Source organism: Physeter macrocephalus, chromosome 12 (assembly GCF_002837175.3).
Source record: "Physeter macrocephalus isolate SW-GA chromosome 12, ASM283717v5, whole genome shotgun sequence".
Classification (NCBI taxonomy): Eukaryota; Metazoa; Chordata; class Mammalia; order Artiodactyla; family Physeteridae; genus Physeter; species Physeter macrocephalus.
The window spans coordinates 46205263-46229144 of NC_041225.1; the positions used below are offsets into that span (position 1 = coordinate 46205263).

At 37.5% G+C, this 23882-nt stretch overlaps 1 protein-coding gene across 3 annotated transcripts in view; it reads right to left on the reverse strand.

Annotated features, from left to right (window-relative positions):
- Positions 1–23882, reverse strand: part of BABAM2 (BRISC and BRCA1 A complex member 2) — a 416595-nt gene that overhangs the window by 267574 nt on the left and 125139 nt on the right. For all 3 annotated transcript variants that reach the window (XM_028496715.2, XM_055089090.1, XM_055089091.1), the window contains exon 6: positions 6710–6784. In XM_028496715.2, the coding sequence (XP_028352516.1) occupies positions 6710–6784 (75 nt within the window). The remainder of the gene's footprint in view (positions 1–6709; positions 6785–23882) is intronic.

The following is a 23882-nucleotide window of genomic DNA, read 5'->3' on the forward strand; positions in this document are numbered from 1 at the left end:
TATTTCCATTTCTCTAGGAGGTGGGCCAAAAAGGATCTTGCTGTGATTTATGTCATACAGTGTTCTGCCTATGTTTTCTTCTAAGAATTTTATAGTGTCTGGCCTTACATTTAGGTCTTTAATCGATTTTGAGCTTATTTTTGTGTATGGTGTTAGGGAGTGTTCTAATTTCATTCTTTTACATGTAGCTGTCCAGTTTTCCCAGCACCACTTGTTGAAGAGACTGTCTTTTCTCCACTGTATATTCTTGCCTCTAAAGGTATCAAATTCTGAAGCATCTTTTAAAATGTGTGGTTTAGAGAAAAAATTTTGTAATGAATAGTCTTTGAATTTATATTCATTTATCAGGATCAGAGGGCTTTTTAATGTTTGCTACCTTATGCTTGCTGAGAAACAACTATAATCAATACATATCACTCTAACAAGTTTGCTATATTTTAAAAAAGAGAATATTGGGGGGAAGTTACCAGTTTCCTTCCTAGCAAATATGTAAAAATAAATGGACTTTCAAACAATTCCAAATAATAAAGGACAGGGCTTCCCTGGTGGCGCAGTGGTTGAGAGTCCGCCTGCCGATGCAGGGCACACGGGTTCGTGCCCCGGTCCGGGAAGATCCCACATGCCACGGAGCGGCCGGGCCCATGAGCCATGGCCGCTGAGCCTGCGCGTCCGGAGCCTGTGCTCCGCAAAGGGAGAGGCCACAAGCCACGGAGCGGCTGGGCCCATGAGCCATGGCCGCTGAGCCTGCGCGTCCGGAGCCTGTGCTCCGCAAAGGGAGAGGCCACAACAGTGAGAGGCCCGTGTACCGAAAAAAAAAAAAAAAAAGGACAATGCAATTCATCAAAAAAAAAAAATCCAGGGAGATTAATCAGCCTAATTCTCTTCTTCCGGCTGCACAGAATGCAAAATCCTCCCCTGTTCCTAAGGAAAGGTGAGGAGAGTGAGGAATTTTAAAACTTCAAATTTACTAAAACTCAATCTTTGATGACAAGTCACATTTTGTGACTGTCATACACACACTTTTTAAACAGTCATGCTACTACCTATTTTCCCCTACTATATGAAAGAATGATAGCACCCCACTCTCACCACTTTTATTCAACATAGTACTGGCAGTCCCAGCCACAGCAATCAGACAAGAAAAAGAAATAAAAGGAATCCAAGTTGGAAAGGAAGAAGTAAAACTGTCACTGTTTGCAGATGACATGATACTATACATAGAAAATCCTAAAGATGCCACCAAAAAACTACTAGAGCTCATCAATAAATTCAGTAAAGTTGCAGGATACAAAACTCATATACAGAAATCTGTTGCATCTCTATAAATTAACAAAGAACTACTAGAAAGAGAAATTAAGGAAACAATCCCATTTACAATCACATCCAAAAAAATAAAATAAAATAGCTAGGTATAAACTTACCTAAGGAAGTAAAAGACCTGTATTCAGAAAACTATAAGACAGTGATGAAAGAAACTGAAGATGACGTAACAGATGGAAAGATATAACGTGTTCACAGATTGGAAGAATTAATATTGTTAAAATGAGCACACAACACAAGGCAAGCTACAGATTCAATACAACCCCTATCAAAATATCAATGGCATTTTTTCACTGAAGTAGAACAAATAATTCTAAAATTCATATGGAAACACAAAAGGCCCCTAATAGCCAAAAGAATTTTGAGAAAGAAGAACAAAGCTGGCGGTATCACATGCCCTGACTTCAGACTATGCCACAAAGCTACAGTAATCAAAACAGTATGGTCCTGGCACAAAAACAGACGCATAGATCAATGGAACAGAATAGAGAGCCCAGAAATAAACCCACACACCTATGGTCAAATAATCTATGACAAAGGAGGCAAGAATATACAATGGAGAAAAGACAATCACTTCAATAAGCGGTGCTGGGAAAACTGGACAGCTACATGTAAAAGAATGAAGTATGAACATTTTCTCACACCATATACAAAAATAAGCTCAAAATGGATTAAAGACCTGAATGTAAGTTCTGAAACCATAAAGCTCCTAGAAGAAAACATAGGCAGAACACTCTTTTACAAAAATCACAGCAATATTTTTCAGATCTGTCTCCTAAGGCAGAGAAAACAAAAGGAAAAATAAACAAACAGGACCTAATTAAACTTAAAAGCTTTTGCACAGCAAAGGAAATCATCGACAAAATGAAAAGGCAACCTACCAAATGGGAGAAAATATTTGCAAATGATATGACCAATAAGGGGGTACTATCCAAAATATATAAACAGCTCATACAACTCAATATCAAAAAAATAAACAACCCATACAAACAGCTCATACAGCTCAATATCAAAAGAACAAACAACCCGATCAAAAAGTGGGCAGAAGACCAAAACAGACATTTCTCCAAAGGAGACATACAGATGGCCAATAGGCACATGAAAAGATGCTCAACACTGCTAACTATTAGAGAAATAAATCAAAACTACAATGAGGTATCACCTCACACCAGACAGAATGGCCATCATCAAAAAATCTACAAATAATAAACGCTGGAGAGGGTGTGGAGAAAAAAGAACCTGCCTACACTGTTGGTGGGAATGTAAATTGGTGCAGCCACTATGGAGAACATTATGGAGGTTCCTTAAAAAATTAAAAGTAGAGTTACCACATGATTCAGCAATCCCACTGCTGGGCATATATCTGGAAAAGATGAAAACTCTAATTCGAAATTACTCAGCCATAAAAAAGGATGAAATAATGCCATCTGCAGCAACATGGATGGACCTAGAGATTATCATACTAAGTGAAGTAAGTCAGACAAAGACAAATATCATATGATATCACTTATATGTGGAATCTAAAAAAAAAAGATAAAAAATGAACTTATTTACAAAAGAGATATAGACTCACAGACATAGAAAACAAACTTATGGTTACCAAAGGGGAATGGGGGGCAGGGGGCGGGAATAAATTAGGAGTTTGGGATTAACAGATACACACTACTATACATAAAATAGATAAACAATAAGGACCTACTGTACAGTACAGGAAACTATATTCAGTATCTTGTAATAACCTACAATGGAAAAGAATCTGAAAAAGAATATATGTATGTATAACTGAATCACTTTGATGTACACACAATACTGTAAATCAACTATAGTTCAATGAAAAACAATTTTTTAAAATAAAATAATAAATAAATAAACAACCTGATTTAAAAACGGGCAGAAGAACTAAAATAAACATTTTCCAAAAAACAAAACAAAACATACCTATGGCCAACAGGCACATGAAAATATGTTCAACATCAATCATCATCAGAGAAATGCAAATCAAAACCACAATGAGATATCACCTCACACCTGTCAGAATGGCTATCATCAAAAAGGTCACAAACAACAAATGTTGGCAAAGCTGCAGAGAAAAGGGAACCCTGGTACACTGTTGGTGGGAATGTAAATTGGTGCAGCCACTGTGGAAAACAGAATGAAGGTGCCTCAGAAAACTAAAAATAGAACTACCACATGATCCAGCAATTCCACTCCTGGGTATTTACCCAAAGAAAACAAAAACACCAATTCAAAAAGATACATGCACCCCCATGTTCATAGCAGCACTATTTATAATAGCCAAGATATGGAAGCAACCTAAATGTCCATCAACAGATGAATGGATAAATAAGATGTACTTATATACAATGGAATATTACTCAGTCATAAAAAAGAATGAAATTTTGCCATTTGCAACAACATGGATGGAGCATATTCTCTTCAGTTGAGAAGTTCAGGGGTGCACACCTGGGCCCAAGTAGGACAGACATGGGAAAGTCAGTCTATGCCTACCTGTAAGTTATTTCCTGCTATATGGACGATGGAAGCAGAGGATTTGTACCACATGTACCATTTCATTTACACTAACTAGTTTGTGCTGGAGTCCTATCACCCAGAAATAAAGAATCCTAATTAATACAGAAGTTTTTTTTTTTTTTTTTTACTGACTGAGTTTTTATGTAAATGATTTATCTAACCCTTTGACTTACCACAGCTAAGAATAAAACTCAGACACTAAAGTCAGGACTCATTTTCAGAATAAATTCATTCTATCCCATGTAACAACCATATACGTGGACGTCCGTGGTGGCACAGTGGTTAAGAATCTGCCCGCCAATGCAGGGGACACAGGTTCGAGCCCTGGTCCAGGAAGATCCCACATGCTGTGGAGCAACTAAGCCTGTGTGGCACAACTACTGAGCCTGTGCTCTAGAGCCCATGAGCCACAACTAGTGAGCCCACGTGCCACAACTATTGAAGCCAGCGCGTCTAGAGCCCGTGCTCCACAACAAGAGAAGCCACCGAAACGAGAAGTCCATGCACCACAATGAAGAGCAGTCCCCGCTCACCACAACTAGAGAAAGCCCGCACGCAGCAACGGAGACCCGACGCAGCCAAAAAAAAAAAAAAAAAAAAAAGAACCATATATGCTTGGAGTATAGTATAAGGCAAAATCATATCACTGAATATTTAATGGCTTTTTCATTCTAACATCAAAAAATTTCATTAGTGGATAAAACACGTACACTTGGAAATATAAACTTATGAGTGAATGATGGCTTCATCATAAGGTGATAAAATTTCACTGTAGCAAATTGGTAGGATATGTAGTCAAACTCCATGATATCTCAATATTTAAAAGTTCTACTTTACCTTTCATTTCTTTGAGATGGTGAGGCAAAACTACATTGATGCTGTGAAGAGTATCCTAACCCTAGGAATCTGAGGAATTTACTTTTGGACTTAGACTATCAGACAGCAGGCAGGTAATTAAATTAGGAGCGTCCAAATGCAAATAACACGCAGAACAGTTCCTAATGCAAACTTAGTTTTAAGCATATAACCAAATGTCCCAAGATTATGATACAACAACTTTAGGAACTTAGATCTTAAAACCCTCAATAGGTATTCTGGATTACTTCTGGTATGCAGCTAGGTATTTTTTTGCCGTTGTTTCATGTTATACAAGAGTTTCTCTTTTTTTATCCTTGTTGTTTTTTTTACTCTCTGCAGGAACTAAAGATCCAGAAAGACATTAGTGCTGCAAGGTAGGCATTTAATCTATAGTAGAAAAATCACTTCATTGTATTTGGGGAAGGGAAAAATGCTTTCCACTTCCAGAGAGGTTCCCAATTCTGCCAAATAGGTTCCACCTTTTTCCTATCTGACTGGCAAGGAAAGTTAGGGCAAAACAATATAAAGTTAGAAGTCTCAGAATAGAAAATACGGAAGTTTGGTTTTGAAGAGGAAAAAATACATAGATTATGATCCAAGAAGTATGGTTTTTCCTTTGACCTTCAAGAACATGAGCAGAGACAACACTAAGTTCAAACAAACAGGACAACCATTCAAACTGAAAAGGCCCAACAGATCAAAACAAAGGAACTATAACTGTAAATTATGGATTAAAGTGAGTATATGAATAATACATTCTCATATACTACTGAAGTTTGTTTTAAATGAGCAGAAATAGAGTTTTAACTGGACATATAGAGGTCAATGAGTCTCTGATCTAAGAGCTTCCAAAGAGACTGCCTGCTATTGTAAGAGAGCAAAGTAATTGCTAAAACCAAATTAATTATGCTTGGTAGTCACAGGTCACAACTCTTGGATACACAGTGGGAAAACGGTCAACTAGAAACTAAAAATGAAAGTTTAATGAGGCACAAAAATCCCATGTTTTACTTAGGGGAAAAGAAACTCATAAGTCCCTTGGGTAGAATGTTTAAAAAAAAAAAAAAAGTGTTCCCTAATCTTTCCGATGGTCTATAGTTTATATACCAGACTATACTGTATTTCCAGTCATTATCAAGATTAAGATCTAATGTTATTTATGACTACTATAATATGCAGGAACACTTGCACAAGGATTTTTGTCTTCTCGCTGCACTGTAATAAATACCATTAACTCTCTGAACAACATCAAATTTGGAAGGCAGAAATTTTTCTTACATTAGAGCAAAGCTATATCACCATAGGCTGAAGATGGCTGCGGCGATACCTTAAATCATGACCCAAATCTACATCTATGATAAACTTAGGCCTTTGTCTCAAGGCTTCCTGTTCAGAACTTGCTGGTTCCCTGGTCCATTTAGTTTTTTTTCACACTAACCACAGCCTAGTGTGGATCTGGATTTCCTCTACAAAGCATTTTGTAGACCCCTTCCCAAAGTAGCTGCTCCCAAGCCACAAGTTGCCTGCATGATATTTTAAAGAATGCCATATACACTGGCCTAACTCAATTCTAGGTCTCTCCGAGACAGTCCAACTTTCAAGGTGCCTGGGATCAACTGCGACATAAATAAAGAAAATGAAACATCCTTTAGCACAGCATAGTTAATATGCAATCCTACTTAAAGACAGAATGCATATCAAGATAATTTCTAAGAGTCTTTCATCCCCAAAAGATTATTAACCAAAGGCAGGTTTTTTTCCAATGTTTAATTTGCTTTTACTAATTTTGTCTTATAAGGAAAAATCCATTTTGAAATGATTTTTAGGGCTACTATTTTAGCTTTTAGGTAACAGTAACTCAGTGGATCTTCATGTAATATATTTTTTAATAGAATTCATCATCCGAACAAAATGCTGGCAAACCATGCAAATATTCAGAGTTAAATAATGACTTAAAAAGCTCATTTACATTCTCATACTGATAATCATATACTTTTACCTTGAGCAGGTATGTGGGAATATTGCTGAAATCCACCGGCAACTTCAAAAGGAAACGAGCTGAAAATTCACCAGTCTGCAGGGAACAAAAAGGTTTAATAATAAGATTAAAATAAAAAATAGATTATGAAGTGACAATTACAGCCAAGGCCACAAGTTCAACCTGTTTGAACTGCAGGTATCTTCGGTTTGGGTTTCCTAACATCAAGCAAGAAAAGAAGGTTGAAAAAGTAGGGGAGGATCAAAAAGCACTATTAAATTATTAGTTACTGAGAAGCACAATTAGAATTTTTTAAATCTGCATTTTAAATGTGCAACAGAATTATAATGCAGTAGTATTATCTTTTTGTTTTTTAAAAGGATGAAAAGAATACATGAATGTGTGATAATGTTTTTTAATCCAAACAATAGGCACAGACCTGCCCATGTGATTCATCTGACTTTACTAAAGCATTCAGACCACTTCCCTAATATTTATAACCCATAAGCTAATGACATAAATCACCATCCTTTATAGTATGTCTAGAAGTAAAAACAAAGGTCAAACTTCGACCCACGCATATAAAGCAGTACATCAGTGGGTACCCCAAATAAGACTCTAATCACTTGACAATCTGTTAATATCATTATCCTCAACTAAAATTTTTCAGTAATTCTTTCCATGAACTAGTCTCTATCGGAAAGACGTGCCGAGGTTTGGTGATTTAAAACATTTAACTAAGCTTAAATAATAGCTTCTATTTTTTTCTAAAAGAGAAAACTCACGTAAAAGAAAAAAGTTTCCCTCTCCATTTATGACAATGGGAAATCATAATAATATTTTTTTCTTTTTTATGATGGGAAAGGCTAAGGAATCACATTTTTAAAAAGAACTTTGGCAGAGTCTAGAGAAGGGGTTTTTCCAAGTGGGCTATGCAGACACCTAGGGGTTCTAAGAGACCTCTGCAAAGGCAACAAAGAGGGGTGCTGAGCTGGTGGGGTCCTGGGTCTTCCAGCCTCTCTGACAGCAAGCCTGCAGTGCAGCTTGGGATTTTGCCATCTTGGGTTTCATTATGAAATTCTGTTTGAATAAAGAACTCTGGGGATGATCTAGCGCTACTCTAAAGACTGGGTCTCCACCTTTTTCATATTATGACCACTAGACAGCTCTCTGAATCTCCACTGTCTACCCCCCCTTAAAAAAAGGAGCAGCCTAAACTCCCTAACACATCTTTAAACAAAGCAGGCATTTACAAATATTTTTTATGGATGGGTGGATGAACGCACGTAAGGAGGCACGCACACCTCTTACAGAAGATTCCACAAGAGCCACCACTCCTTTCTACAAACACCCAAGCAACTGGCTTCAAGGTCCTGGCCCTAATTTTAAAACTCTGACCTAAAACCTTGAAAATGCAAACAGAAATATAAACCTTGAGCTCAAAAGATAAAAACGGTAACTACAATCTGCATAGTTGTGTGCTGTCTTACTGCTTACAACATCTTTTAACTTTCTACATCAACCTCTGGCTAAGGACAGAGCACTTCTTCATCACCACAAGCCTAACCCCATGACAGAAAAGGCAGAAAAGAGAGAACCAAATGGACAGAATCAAAGCTGAGGTCCCAGAAGTCACTGTGTCACCAGGAACGCCAAAGGTGAGAAAGAGCAATACTCCTTAGAGCTGAGCAGCTGTGCTCTTCCTTTGATATTTATTCCTCATTTCAGTAAATGGTAATTCCATTCTTTCAGTCTCTCAGACCGGAAACCTCAGAATCATTCTTGACACAGTATGGAACCCTAATCGTGCGGGCTACCTGCAACTCAACACTTGAGAGAATAGTTAAGAGCTGTTTAAGGATCTATAAATAGCTCGTCATCGTGGACGGGAGGAGAAGGTTTGTGAAAGAGCCTAATAAAATTCTTACCTTCTGTTATAGTCCAAAATTGCTAGAAAGATGTGGTTTTAGTGTTATGTTAAGCTCCTAGAGGACTAACATATCCTGTGAAGTGTGATTCTTTGGCCCTAAGTACAAGAAGTCATACTTTGAAAGGGTTAAGTATAGGAGCAACAGAGTTATATGGGAACCTATAAGAGGAGCATCTAGCTCAGTAGGAGTTTGGGAAGAAGAACAGAAACGTCTTCCTTTAGTGCTGCATACAGTACTATAGAGGGAGGAACCCTCACAAAAGAATACATGTTCCCAACAATTCTCCCCATTCCTTCTCCTATAGTCTCTATTTTTTCCTGTTTACCCACTCACCCCCATCAGCATGCAAACATCATTAAAAAGGTCTTTCTTGACTTCATATCCCTCTTCAGATCCCATCTCATTTCTCTGTTCTACTTTACAAAATAATCTCCTGTAAAGAATTAGTCTATATTCGAGGTCTACGTTTCCTCTTTTATTATTCTCTCCAGAACAGTCTCCCAGTCAGCCTTTCCTCCACACCTCTCTACCAAAACAGCTCATCAAGGTCACCAACGATCACACCATTGCCAAATCCAATGGTCATTTCTCAGTCCCCATCTTATTACTGTTCTATCAGCAGCATTCCGACACAGCTGATCACTTTTTTCCTGGAACATTCTTTACTTGACTTCCAGGATCCCAGTCTCTCTTGGCTCTTCTCTGCTTCTCCACCGGCCCTCCCTCTGGTCTCCCCAACCTCTAAACGCTGAAGTGTAGCAGCGCTTAACCCCAAGACCTCTTTTCTTTATCTACACTCCCCCAGGTGAGCTCATCCAGGTTCTTGACTTTAAATACCATTTATATGCTGATGATTCCCAACTATTTCATCTCCATCCCAGACCTCTTCCTAATTTGAGTTTCATTTATTCAACTACCATGAGGAAAACCAAAATCCTGATTTTGTGCTTTTCCTTTGATATTTACTCCTCATTTCAGTGAATGGCAATTTCATTCTTTCTGTCTCTCAGGCCAAAAACTTCAGCGTCATCCGTGATTCCTATCCTTCTCTTGCTTCCACATTCCAAATGGCAGCAAATCCTACTGACTCCACTGTCAATTGCTATCCTCAGTGCAGCCACTTCTCACCCCCCACAACCACCTGATCTGTGCCATTATTATCCCCAGCCTGGATGACTGCAGCCACCCCTGACTCCTTCTGCCCTGGCTCACTTGCAGCTGATTCCCATCACCATGGGCAGAGAGGTCTTTTCAACACACTCATCGGACTGTGTTCCTCCTTTGCTCAAAAGTCTCAAATGGTAGGGACTTCGCTCCTTCACAGAGGAGTCTGACAAGGTAACAATTGAGCAAAGATGTGAAAAGGGTGTGAAAAATACACAAAAAATGTGTATTTTTGAAAACAACAACAAAAGGAGAGAAATGTGAGATTTAAAAAATTAAAACAACTCTTGTACATATTAGGTAGTCGGAAAGATAATTACATATTTAGCACTTGGACTCATTTGAACTGCTAGTTATTTTAGTCCCTGCACTGCACTGTAGCTCTTTTGCCCTATTTTAGTTTGTACAATGTATTTTTATTCTACTGGCTATTTTAGACCAACATTCTTTTAAAAATGCTCAGACGATCCCTACTTTATCCCTTCTCAAAATGTTGATCCTAGAACTAATATAAATTTATGTTTATTGGCAAAAGACTGATTTATACAGCTAAATTTATAATAAAAGAAATGCTGATTTCAGGACTAGTATTAATTTGTGTTTATCAGCAATGGGCTGATTTACACAACTAAATTCAAAATAAAAGAAACTTAAGAGTGTGAAAAGAATTTGGTCTACTGGAAACCATAAAAAGTGCTTTATGATCTCCAACTTTCAAGCCTACTATACATTCCTTATTTTGCCTTTGAGAGAATAAAGAAAACTTAGTACTTGTTTCTAACAGCATTGGAAATGTTGGAGACTAACGTTCTAGAATTCAGTTTTCAGTTCTGCCACTGATTTTCCTTGTGACCTATAAGCTAATCTTTTCTTGTGAAACTGAGTAAATGGTGATTTAAAACATGTCTTAATGTAAAATTTGAGCCATGAACATTATATGAGGAGCAAAACACAAGTGAAAAATCCTCCTGGAGTTCTACCTCAGACAGTGACTCTTCCTGTGTTTTTATATTTGAAGTTCCAACAGTTATTCAAGCAATTTACTGCCACTCTGTTGCAACGTCAAAGATTGCTTCCATAGCAATCTTTCCTGTAAGCCGAAAATGAGACATTTAGATGCAGCCAAGTCAACATAATCATTTGATTTTCTTTTTGTCTATCCTTGGTCAAATCTTCTCTTGGATAGACACAGAAGATTATCTGACCTATGACTGTTAAAATGTCAGCCGTTCTGCCAACTGCCTTAATGGCAATTTTCCCAGCATGAGCAATAAATATGTGCATCCTTCCTTTTTTCAAGTTATAGTACCTTGGCAAGTAACTTAAACTAACAACATGGAGTTTTGGCAATTTATTAAGTCTAAGCTTTTCTTCTGGTAATAGCAGCTGTGTCATAGTTCTCTTTTCCTTTCAGAAGTGACAGGTAGACATCCCGTGCAGAATGGATTCCAAACCCAGGTTGCTCTGCAAAGGGAAATTTTATTTCCTTTCTTAGAGACTGTTCGCTGTCAACAAACAAGCTGTCATCTGAAATTGACTGCTCTTACTGCTTAGGTAGCTAAAAGCTAAGAAATACTCAACACAGTGGCTATAACTTTAGCTGGTGACAGCCTGGTAAGGAAGATTCTTTAAATAGATTCTGACAACCACTAGCCTAAATCTGGAGGTTGTTCCTTGTTAAACGCATAATTATCTACCACATGTGAGAAGGAAAGCCAAAGTTAGTCTGATTAGAACATCTCACACTTCACAAAAATGTTTTCTAAGATATATCATTTAATTATTCCCAAACCCTGTTCTGCAGATATAACTCATTTATACCTATTTTAGAAATGAGAAAACTGAGGCTTAGTCAAGAAACCTGCCTGCAGTCACTGAGAGAGTAATAAAGAGCCAGAACTCAACCTTAAGACTTAAAATTTATTCATCCATTCATTACTGTAGATTAAGAGCCTAAAATCTGCCAGGCCCTATACGAGGCACTGCAAATACAGTGAGTAAAAGAGACACGATCCCTGCCCTCCTGGAGCTTATGGTCTAGTGAGTGAGTCAGACATTAATCCAAAATAACACTCCTATAAATTACAACCTGTGAAAAATACTATCCATGAAAGGGCAGAGTGCTCTGAGAGCATTTTCCGGAAGACCTCACCTGTTCAGGCTTTGGGGCTCGTTACTTGAGGGAACTTTAAAAAGCTGAGTCAAAAGACCATGTGGAAAAATAAACAAGCAATACCAGCCAGGAAAACTGTGAAGAAGAAAAGCAATGAGAGGAGGCTAGTTACAGCCAGATAACAAAGCATCATATAAACACACAGTAATTACAGCAGCATAGTACCGGTGTTAAATCAACAGACAGACTAATGGAACAGGAAGTAAGTCCAGAAACAAGCCCAAAAAGATTCAGTGCGTGATTGATAGTGTGGGACAACTGGAGCCATAAAGGAATAAATAAAACTTAGATCCATATTTCACATCATGTATAAGGAAAAAGTCCAAGTGGATTAAGAATTTCAGTGTAAAAACTAAAACTGTCCAGAAGCAAACTGACGAATGTCTTTATAAAACCTTGCAGCGGAGAATGACTTTCTAATTCAGAAGCCACAAAGGAAAAGATAGATAAACTTGACTACCTGAACATAAAAATTTTCTGGATGGCAAAAAAACACCATCAGCAATGTTAAAAGACAACTGGCAAACTGAGGAAAGTATATTTTCAACTCCATCACAAAGAGCTAATGCTCTTAATGAAAAAGAGATTTAAAACCCAAGAGAATAACAGGAAAGGATAAACAGAAAAGAAATACAAATGACTCTTAAACATATGAAAATATTCTAAACCTCATTCATATCAAAAAACATACAAATTAAAACTAAATTGAACATCATTTTCCACCAAACAGATTGGCAGAAATCTATCAGCATTTTAAAGATATCAGTGTACTGTCTTCTCACCTCCACTGTTTTTGATGAACAGTTAATGGTGACACAAATCATTTTCACCTACATATAAAGTGTTATTTTCTGTGGTCACTTAAAATTTTCTCTTTATGTTTGGTTTTCAGTATTTTGACTATGATGTGCCTTGTTTTTTTCTTGCATTTGTCTTGGTTGGGGTTTGTTGAGATTCTTGAATCTGTAAATGTATGTCTTCCACCATATTTGGAAATATCCGGGCATTATTTAATCAAATATTTTCCTGCTTTCTTTCACGCATATTAAACATTTGGATTTTGTCCCATAAGCTCTGCTTTCCCTTCTAAGTATCAACCCCCATCTAGTATCTGCTGCTTTTGATCACTCTCCAGGGCCTTGAGGCACATGGCTTTATATCTGCGGATGGGTTAGTCTAATAGGAGCTACCCAGCCATTATGCAAAGTGGAACCTGACAGAAACCTGCAAATATGTTTGATTTACGATAGGCACTGCTGTGGAGAAACAACCACTCTCATATATTGCTGCTGGGTTAATAAATTGGTATAAACATTATGAGGGCATTCTGGTGATAAAATTATAAACACACATAATCTTTGATCCAGCAATTCCACTTCTAGTTATTTATCTTACAGACATACTGGATCACATGCAAAGTGACATGTACAAGATTATTTATTCCAGTCTTATTTGTAACAGCGAAAGATTCAAAACAACTTTAATGCCCAACAATAGAATTCAGATTAAATAAATTATGGTTCAATTATTCAGTGTAATAACATACAATTATTTTTTTAAAAGAACGCTTATATGGAAAAAAAATCTGAGCTATATTAAGTCAAAAGTAAGAGGCAAAACAGAGTATATATATTACCATTTGCATAAAAAGTATGTACTATATGTTACCATTTGCTTATATGTGCATAAAGAAACTCTGAAAAACTACAGTAGGTAAAAGCTACACCAGTGCTCATTTGGGGTGGGAGAAGCAAAGGAAGGTGGTTTGATTTGGGTGGACACAAGACAACGATGGGAGGGAGACTTTTCACTATATATCTTTTAATACATTTTGATTTTTGAACACTATGAACATATTACCCACTCAAAGAAATTTTAAGGGATTTGAAAAGTAAAATTAAAAGTGTGTATAATGAGATGCTCATAATTCATGCACTCATTCATTTATTCAACAAACATTTATTGAGCACCTACCATGCCAAGTCCCAGGCTGGGTAATGGAGATTTTAAGACCAACAAAATACAGTCTGTCTATCTCGACTAGACAAACAACATATTACAGTGTGATGCTTGGAGAGAGATATTTACAGGATGCGGAGGTAACTAAGTTAAGACTCTTACTGTCAGGTGACAGAATTCTAATTCAAACTAACTTGAGCAAATAAAAGAGAATTTATTTAAAAGATATGCGGTATCTCAGGGAATCTAAGATTAAAAAAGCAGCCCACACCTAGAGGGGTTGGATAGGGAGGGTGGGGGGGAGATGCAAGAGGGAGGAGATGTGGGGATGTATGTATACATACAGCTGATTCACTTTGTTATACAGCAGAAACTAACACACCAGTGTAAAGCAATTATACTCCAATAAAGATGTTAAAAAAAAAAAAAAAAGCAGCCCAGCCTCAGTTCAAAGGACTCTTAAATGCTCCCAGAATTTTCCCTCTGTCTCTTATCTCTGCTCTCTCTGTGCTTCGTCTTACTTTCTATTTACCATTTTCTGATTCTTTTGACTAAATAATATGAGAAAAAAAAGGTCCTAGAGTTACATGTTACAGACCAGCTACCCATAACAAAACCAATCTCACTCTCAGAACTAACTCTAAACTCCCAAGCAAGAACTCTGTTTGGCTTAGGTGCCTCCTGATCTAATCAACACTATTTCCACAGTTTTTACAGTGAAAAAGTTGTTACCATAAATTCATTGAAAATAACTGAAAAACTAGGAAACTCTTCGGGGGAGGCAGGGTTGAGTTATAGGTACGTTTCCCAAAAGTCCTAAAGAAGTATGAGGGGCTTCCTTACAGAACACATCAAATACAAGATTCTTCATCTTTTTCCTTTTACTACGTGGAGAGAAGACTTTAAAAAGTAGACTCAGCCGATCCTTTGGAGATACTCGTAGGTTCTCCTCACGCTGAGGAAATCGTGCGAGGGGTGCTCCCAACATCTAATACCATCGAAAATGGGGCACCCAAGACTCAGAACAAACAAGTGGCTTCACAAATGCAAGTAAGCGGCCATTCCAGCCCTCCCTCACACGCTGCTGTGCGAGGTGCAGGCAAAGGATTCCCTCTGTGTTTCATAATGTTTCCGTAAAACCAGGTCTTTTCCGCTTGACTGGCCCTGCTGCTAAAGGAAACTTGAATTTTCTACTGATGCTTGTATTATATTAAAAAAAACAAACAAACAGTAATAAAGGTCCTCTTAAAAGTCAGTAAGATTGGAAAAGCTATCATGTTTACTTTAAATGTCTGGAGATATAAAGCAATTAAGGTACACACACATACATACACACACACACACACACACACACACACACACACTACTTTTAGTGAATAAACTAAAAAACTGAGGTGTAAACTACTGTGACCAAGATCCTAAGTTCTCCTACTGACATACAGGTCAAAATCCAGTATAACAAATTCCATTACGCAAACAATAAAATTGTGAGAGCCTCTGCCATGGGATCTTTTATTTTAAATAATGCTCAACTCATAATAGTTCCATGTGGTTAAAAACAAAAACAAACAAACAAATCTGGACAGTTCCAAGAAGTGACTATTAATTTGACTACCATGCTACACTCCTTCCAAAGGAGAGCCACAGGTTTATCCCTGCCACAGGTCAAATGCCATCAGAGCATAACTCCCAAGTAGCATAAATTAAAGGGGGATGATGAGAAGCCCCCTGTATCCGCTGCTCCCTGTGGCTGACTGGCGTCACTGAACACCTACTCCATCCTCGTGGCCAGCGGTGAAAAGGCCGTCCACTTCCAGACCCCCTCCAGCTATTCTGACCCCTCTCTGAGGACTCTTGCCCTCCTCTCCCACCACTCTAGACCAGTGCTGCCCAACAGACAGAGAGATAGAGAGAAGGAATGCAATACACAAATGTGAGCCATATATACATATGCCATTGGAGATTATTTAACATTTTCTAACAGCCACACGTAAAAAGATAAAGAGGGACTTCCCTGGTGGCCCAGTGGTAAAGGATCTGCCTTCCAATGCAGCAGCGGCCTGGGCTCAATCCCTGGTCGGGGAAATAAGATCCCACCTAAGCCCGCACACCACAACTACTGAGCTCACGTGCCACAACTAGAGAGCCCATGTGCTGCAAACTACAGAGCGCATGTACCCTGGAGCCTGCGCGCCACAACTAGAGGAGAGAAAACCCACGTGCCACAAAGAAAGATCCCGCACGCCTGAATGAAGATCCCGTGTGCCATAACTAAGACCCAACATAGCCAGAAGTAAAACTTAAATCAATAAATTAACAATAAATAAATCTTTAAAAAGAATAAAATAAAAAGATAAAAACAGGTGAAATTAATTTTAATAATATGTCCCAATATATCCAGAATATTATCATTTCCACATGTTATCAACATTAAAAAATTATTAACAAGATCATTTTTTGTGCCAGTTCTTTGAACTCTGCTGTATATTTCACACTTGCATACATCTCAGTTCAGACCAGCCCCATTTCAAGTGCTCAACAGTCACATGTATAGTCAGGGATTCCTGTTTTGGACAGCACAGTTCAAGATATTTTTCCATTAACCTTAATTCCTATGTTAAGTTAGTTACTCCCTGTCACAAATACCTGAAGAGCTACCTGAACTACCAAATGCTATGAACCTGGAACACTCCTGACAGGAAGGTTGGTAAATGTCACCTGGTTAGTGGGAATGAACATGGGACCCATGCCTCTTGCAGCTAATATGTTTTTTCCTTCTTCCTCCAAATACTATCTGAACTTACTGCCTTTACTTTGTCTTCACCACTTCCCTTGCTGATACCCTGAAATCTGTTCCCCCAACCTCAGAACCCCACCAAAACTACTCCTGGAAAGATAAGCAACGCTCTCCTTCTTAAAAAGTAACTCTCTCTTTCCCCTTGTTTTCCATACTTAATCTGCACCTTGGTGATATCAACTTCTACTGGTCCACATATGGTACTTTATGATTAACAGCATTTTCAGAGATAAGACAGGAACAATCACTGAACTACAATTTACTGAGCAACTACAATAAGTTACTTCAAATATATACAAAAGAAGGCTAATAATAATAACAATAATACTTTGTATTACACAACTCCACCGTTTGCTTAATTTTGTTTGCTTCGTACACAGGGGATCTAATTTAATCTTTGTGTCAAGGTTGGGGTGACAGAGTAGTTATCTCCAACAAAGTGACACCGGGAAAAGCTTTAGTCACACACACACAAAAACTAATGACAGGGGCTTCCCTGGTGTCCAGTGGGTAAGACTCCGCACTCCCAATGCAAGCGGCCCAGGTTCGATCCCTGGTTGGGGAACTAGATCCCGCATGCATGCTGCAACTAAGACCTAGCACAGCCAAAATAAATAAATAAATATTTTAAAAATACAACTAATGACAGAATTAGAATCCAAAGCTCCCACCTCCCAGATCACTTGTCTCTCCAACACATTTCTAGATGGCCTCTGCCCTAGAGGAGCTTACACTCTAAGCACACTGCTCTAAAAGTAATCAAGCAACGAGGCCATAAGAATGAGGAGGCTCTAATGCCTTGGTAGCCAACTTAAGCCAGAATCAATTCCTGTTAATGCCTCGAGGTTAAGAAGAACAGCCAATCCCAAACGGCCAACTAGTCTTTCCCCAAAAATGCAACCACTTCAGCTCTAGCCAATCAATTTCCTTGCTTTGCGTCCAACTCCTCTCTATAAAAACCTTGCCCGTAACTCTTATCAGTAGAACACTCCTAACCACCTTGCATCAGTGTTTGCTCAAATAAACTCTTAAAAATTTTAATATGTCTCAGTTTATCTTTTAACAGTGCTCATATACTTTCCCTTCAAATGTAATATCACAGCAAGATGGGGTGACAGAAGCATCAAGTCATTAACTCAAATGAGGAGCTATCATGAAATGGCTCCTTTCATATTTTTAAATGTTGCCAGAGTTTAATTTATAAACCATAAATTTTGAAAATCTTACTGGGCTTTGGGGTCAGGTACAACAAAAAAGGGTAATTGTTTCACATTCTCCAACATATATCATTATTAAGAAAATACCCACAAAAGGAAAAAATCGGTTGCTAAGAAAATGTTTTATCTCACAGATTACCTACTGGTGATCTTTAATATGTAAAATATGTGAAAATATGTGGTTTTAGAACATCTCAAAACCTTCGTTTCACAGCAGGAAAGACAAATGCCTTTAATCAAAATATTAGGGATGATAAACTAACTTTGAGTTCTGGGAATGAAAACAAAAGCCAATGAAAAATTCACAAATTTGCTTACCGCGCTCTGTAACCATTAACAGACTCTGGTTCTTTAGCTATAACAGACACATGCAGGAAATGCTGACAAGGCAGTTGACAGATACAATATAAAGTGAGACCTTAGGTTTTACCCATTGAGAAAACTTATAATGTACCTTTATTTTGATATGTTGTAGCAAAACAGTATATACAATTTTAACACCTATAGCTTACATTGTGACATTCACTGAAATTAAAATTCTAATCTTAATAACTCTGCTCAAAGTAGCAGGAGGAAGATCTTTGTGGTAATCTGTATCTTGATTGCAGGGGTAGTTACAGGAAATTACTCGTGATAAAATGGCATACATATACATTGTACCAATGTCAATCTCTTGGTTATGTAAAAAATAACCACTGGGGGAAACCAGGTTAGGGTATACAAGACCTCTCTGTACTATTTTGCAACTTCTTGTGAATCTATAACTATTTAATATATCTTTCAAAATTAAATATTTTAATATATCTTTAAAAAATGATTCTGATCATGCAGGAACATTAGAATTGTTCATTCTGAACAGGTAAGCTTGCATCCCAATGTATCATCTGTTTTCTCCCAACTAAAAAAAAAATTGGTGTTTACTAAAAATTATAAAACCAGCATAGACTAAGAATACAGTCTTCAAAACTCTACTTACCAAAGGAGATGGACAAAGCAATAAGAGAGATGACTTCATAAAAAGACCACCGTAAAGAATTAATAAAGAGTTTGTGTTGGTTTTTTGTTTGTTTGTTTTTTTAATGTTTACTTTCAAATGTGCACTTGCTGAAATCCTCTAACTGGAAATCGAGGAGGAAAAAGAAGAGTGTCTGAAGTGGTGTGAAGGGAGCACTATATTTCAAATTAATATGCTTGTCAGAAGGCTGACAAGAGATCAGAGCCCCTTCCCTCTTTCTACTACATGGTTTTTAAACTTTTCCTTTTGCCAGCTGACAGTAAAATGGAAGAGGCATCTCAGGTTTTTAAGAGCCTCTTACTTTTAGAGCAGAAATGGAAGGTTAAGAATGTAAACACACGTTCCAGAAAGAAAAACTCCGTGATGCAAAGGCGAAAACAAAAAGTCACCATCCTCTCAAATGAACACAGGATGTTGTAATCCAAAGGTATTCAATGATTATGCACAGTCTTGGATTCATTGCAGAAAATATTTATCAGATGGACTAGTAGAATCAGGAGAACCAAAATACATGGATTCACATTTAGCCCAGGAAGAACATATTGACTCTTATAATAATTTTATTTAGAGAAAATATTAATTTTCATATTTTATTTCCTATATCAATTTCTTTCATATTAAAATGTCCTCTTGCTTCAATATTCCAAAAAGACATAATAGATATGATTTACTAATCAGTAAAACAGTCATATGTATGCTTACAATTCTTGTCCCCCACATATGCTATGCCTCTAAGTTTTTCTGCAACCATATAACCCCCTGACCTCCTCTTCCTATAGTGCTGTCTATGTCCACCTTCCTTTAGGACCTAGGTCAGTTCTGGTTCATCAGTGAAGACTTTCCTTAGTCACTCCATTTCTCAGTGATTGGCTCTTCTTCTGAATTCATGTACACGCTGTCCATTCCATCTGAGATAATCTGTTCAGCATTGCTATTTCATCTTTTACAAATATGTGTTGAGACTTAACTGGATTCTAACACCTTCAAGAGCAAAAGCCAGGACCGCTTTTTTTTACTCACACTAGCATAGCAGACTTTCCATACCAGTCCTATACCGGCTTAGCCCTACTAAATTATATCTTATAGGTATGGTGCAGCATTCCAGTGCGTGTAACTATAAAAATAATTTTAAATATTGATTCTGTAGTTCTTCATAATAATTATCTTTTCAAGTTCTGGGTTATCAGAAATGCTGAAAAGCATGCCTTTCAATAACCTAATAAAACAATGAAACAGGGTCAAAGGAGAAGCCCTGTGACATTCCACAAACACCTGATGGCTGACAAAAGGTATATCCAATCTTTTACGTGGAGCTCTTCCATAGATTCAGACAACTGAGAAAGGAGCCCACAGTCAGCAGAATACTAAGGGAGAACAACTGAATGCTTTACTGAAAATTAGATAATCTAAGTCAATAATATTCACCTTCCTTAAAGGGATAAAGTAAGTTTGCCATGACTGTTTCTTAGTTACCCAATGTTGTTCCAGTTGACTACTGCATTCTTATTTAAGTGTCTGCAAATCATCCACCTAAAGACCTGAGTGTAATTTCTTTCAAAAATCTCCAGAATGTTTTTGCTTTCTACAATCCCTAGGACCTTTCTGCTTCCCCATAATTTCTCAAAGATAATATCTCTGAAGCACATCAGCCAGTTTCTTCAGTGCCCTGAAACAGTCCCCCCTAGAGCCTCCAGAAGGAACACAGCCTTGACGACAATTTGATTTTAGTCCAGGGAGACCCATTTCGGACTTCTGACCACCAGAACTGTAAGATAAAAAATCTGTGTTGTTTTAAGCTACCAAGTTTGTGGCAATTTGTTACAGCAGCAATAGGAAACTATTACAGTCCCTGAATCAAAAAATCTTGGCTCAAAACCAAACTGCTTTCTTTCTGCTAGGGTCCCGTGTTTGTCACCCAAATTCTTGGTCTGGATTTGTATTCCATCAGCAAGCTGTCCTTTAACATACTCCTGAACCAGCATGCCATGCTCAAATGTGTTTCATCCTGCAAGACTCACCTTTATGCCCTGTTTCTAGACCAGGAACTAACTCATATGCCTATATTTTTACTTCTAGAGTCTCGGCTCCTACTTCCACTGGGCCCTCCCTAGGGCTGGTCAGCTGCAAGCTTAACCTCTAATTGTCCACCTTGCCTTGTTACAGGATTCTCAGTTTCTTTACTTCCCCTAAGTCCATAACCATGGCCCTAAAGCTTACAAATTACTCAACAGTATATCAAAATAAACTGGGGCAAATGTAGCAGTAGTAGGTTTAAAGAATGGAGAATCAATAACATTAAACAAGAAGTTTTAAATATACTATAAATTCAAACTACCTAGCTATTTTAAATGAATTTAAACTTCTACACTCAGAAGAACTATATCTCAAGTATTAGCTGAGCCAATGAACATAATTTTAAAAATTCTTAGATCAGAAATGGTACCATAAAACTGGATATACTTAAATTCAGCCTTAATATTAAAAGGGGGAATTAGGAGGGAAGGAAAATCCTAAAAACTAAAGACCAATTAGTTTGACAGTGATTCCAATCATGTCTTTAAAGGAATCTATCGGCACTAAAGACAACACAGATAGGTTCACCAAGAAGTCACGTCAAATTAACCTAATACCTCTTTTGAGAGGACAACTAAGTTGATTTTTTAATAAGAAAAATGTTGGGATTAGAGGATACACTAAGTTTAATAAAGTTTTCCTTACTATCCATACGAACAGATTAAAGTTTCAAAACAATAGTTTAGAACCTTGAACTCTGCACTACTGGTAGAAATGTAAAATGGTGCAGCCATTATGGAAAACAGTACAGAGATTGCACAAAAAAAATTAAAAATAGAATTAGCAATATGATCCAGCAATCCTACTTTGGGGGATATATTCAAAAGAATTCAAAGCAAGATCTTTGTACATACCCATGTGTAGTCAGCATTATTCACAAGAGCCAAGAGGTGAAAGCAATGCAAATGTCCACTGATGGATGAATGGATAAACAAAATGTGGCATATGCATGCAATGGAACACCAGGCAGTCTTAAAAAGGACAGAAACCCTGTCACATGCTATGACATGGATGAACCTCAAAGACATTATGCTAAGCGAAATAAGCCAATCACAAAAAGACAAATGCTGTTCGATTGCACTTATATGAGGTCTCCAAAGGAGTCAAAAAAATCATAGAAACAGGAAGTAGAAAGGTAGTTGCCAAGGGCTGGAGGGAAGAGGAATTAGTATTTAAATTGGTAGAGTTTCAGTTTTACAAGATGCAAAAGCTCTAGAGATCTATTGCACGACAATGTGAACATACTTAACACTACTAAACTGTGTACTTACAAATGGTTGTTGGTAAATTTCATTTTGTCTTTTACCACAGTAAAATAAGCAAAATAAATTTACAAAATAACAAAAAAACCTTGAACTGAACACAAGATGATTTGTAACAAGGATGAATTTTAGTCCCACTGATTCAAAGGCATTAATCATGTATAAAACCTTGGAAAACATGTCCTTTGAGAAAGAGCTAAAGAACAAAAGGAGAAAGGCATATTTAACCTAAGAAAAGAAAGACTAAGTGAAATCTGAAAGAATTAACACAGAGAAGGGAACCTAAACTTATTCTGTGCTTAAATAAACTAGAGCTTATTAATTAATTCATTCAACAAATGTTTACGGAATGTAAACAATATGGCAGGCACTGTTCTAGGTGTTTACTCTATTTCCAGTGAATGGAACAAAGATCTTGGCCTTGGTGGAATTTTATATTCCGCTGGGGAGAGACAAACAAACAATAAACATAATAAGTAAGTGTGGTAGGCTCCCAGTGATCTCTGGTATTCAAACTCTTAGGTAATGTCTCCCCTGCATGTAGACTGGATTTAACAAGCAGAATACATCAAAATTGATGAGATGTCACTTCTGAGATTAGGTTATGAAGACTGTGACTTCTGTCTTGTTCACATACTCACTCCTGCTTACTCGCTCTGGTGAAGCCAGCTGCCATTTTATGAACTGCCCTGTGGAGAGGCCCTAAGAAGAGGCAAGGAACTGAGGGCAGCCTCCAGCCAACAGGCAGCACTATACTGAGACCCTCAGGTCAACAGCCCATAAGGAATTGAACGGTACCAAGAAATACATGAATGAACTTAGAATGGATCCCTCTCCAGTTGAGCCTTGAGTGACTACAGCCCTGGCCAGTACCTTGAGTGCAGCCTGTGAGAGACCCTCAAACAGAGGGTCTACACAGATTCCTGGCAAACAAAAATTATGATAATAAATGCTATTGCTTTAAGCCACTAAATTCTGGTATGATTATTTTATATAGCAACATATAACTAATACAATATCTTAATTATATAGTTTGTTAAAAAGAGATGCCAAAAAAAAATGTAGAGCAGGGTCAGGGTTGGGGGAGGGTGTACAAGTTACAATTTTAAAAAGAGATGTTAGAAAGACCTGCACATGAATGTTTATACAGCATTATTCATAACAGTCAAAAAGCAGAAACAACCCAAATGCCCATCAGTTGGTGAATGGATATGTGGTACGCCCATCAAATGGACTATTACTTAGCCACAAAAAGAAATGAAGTACTGACACATGCTACAACATGGATGAACCTCACACATATTATGTAAGGTAAAATAATCCAGTCACAAAAGACCACAAATTGTACGATTCCACCACAGGTATACCTCATTTTATTGTGCTTCGTTTTACTGCCCTTCTCAGATATCGCATTTTTTATAAATTGGAGGTTTGTAAACCTTCCGTGTTGTTAGACGACAGTTGGCATTTTTTAGCAATAAAGTACTTTTTAATTAAGGTATGTACATTGTTTTTTTATAGAAATAACGCTATTGCACACTTAACAGACGACAGTGTAGTGTAAACATAACTTTTATATGCATTAGGAAACCAAAAAATTCGT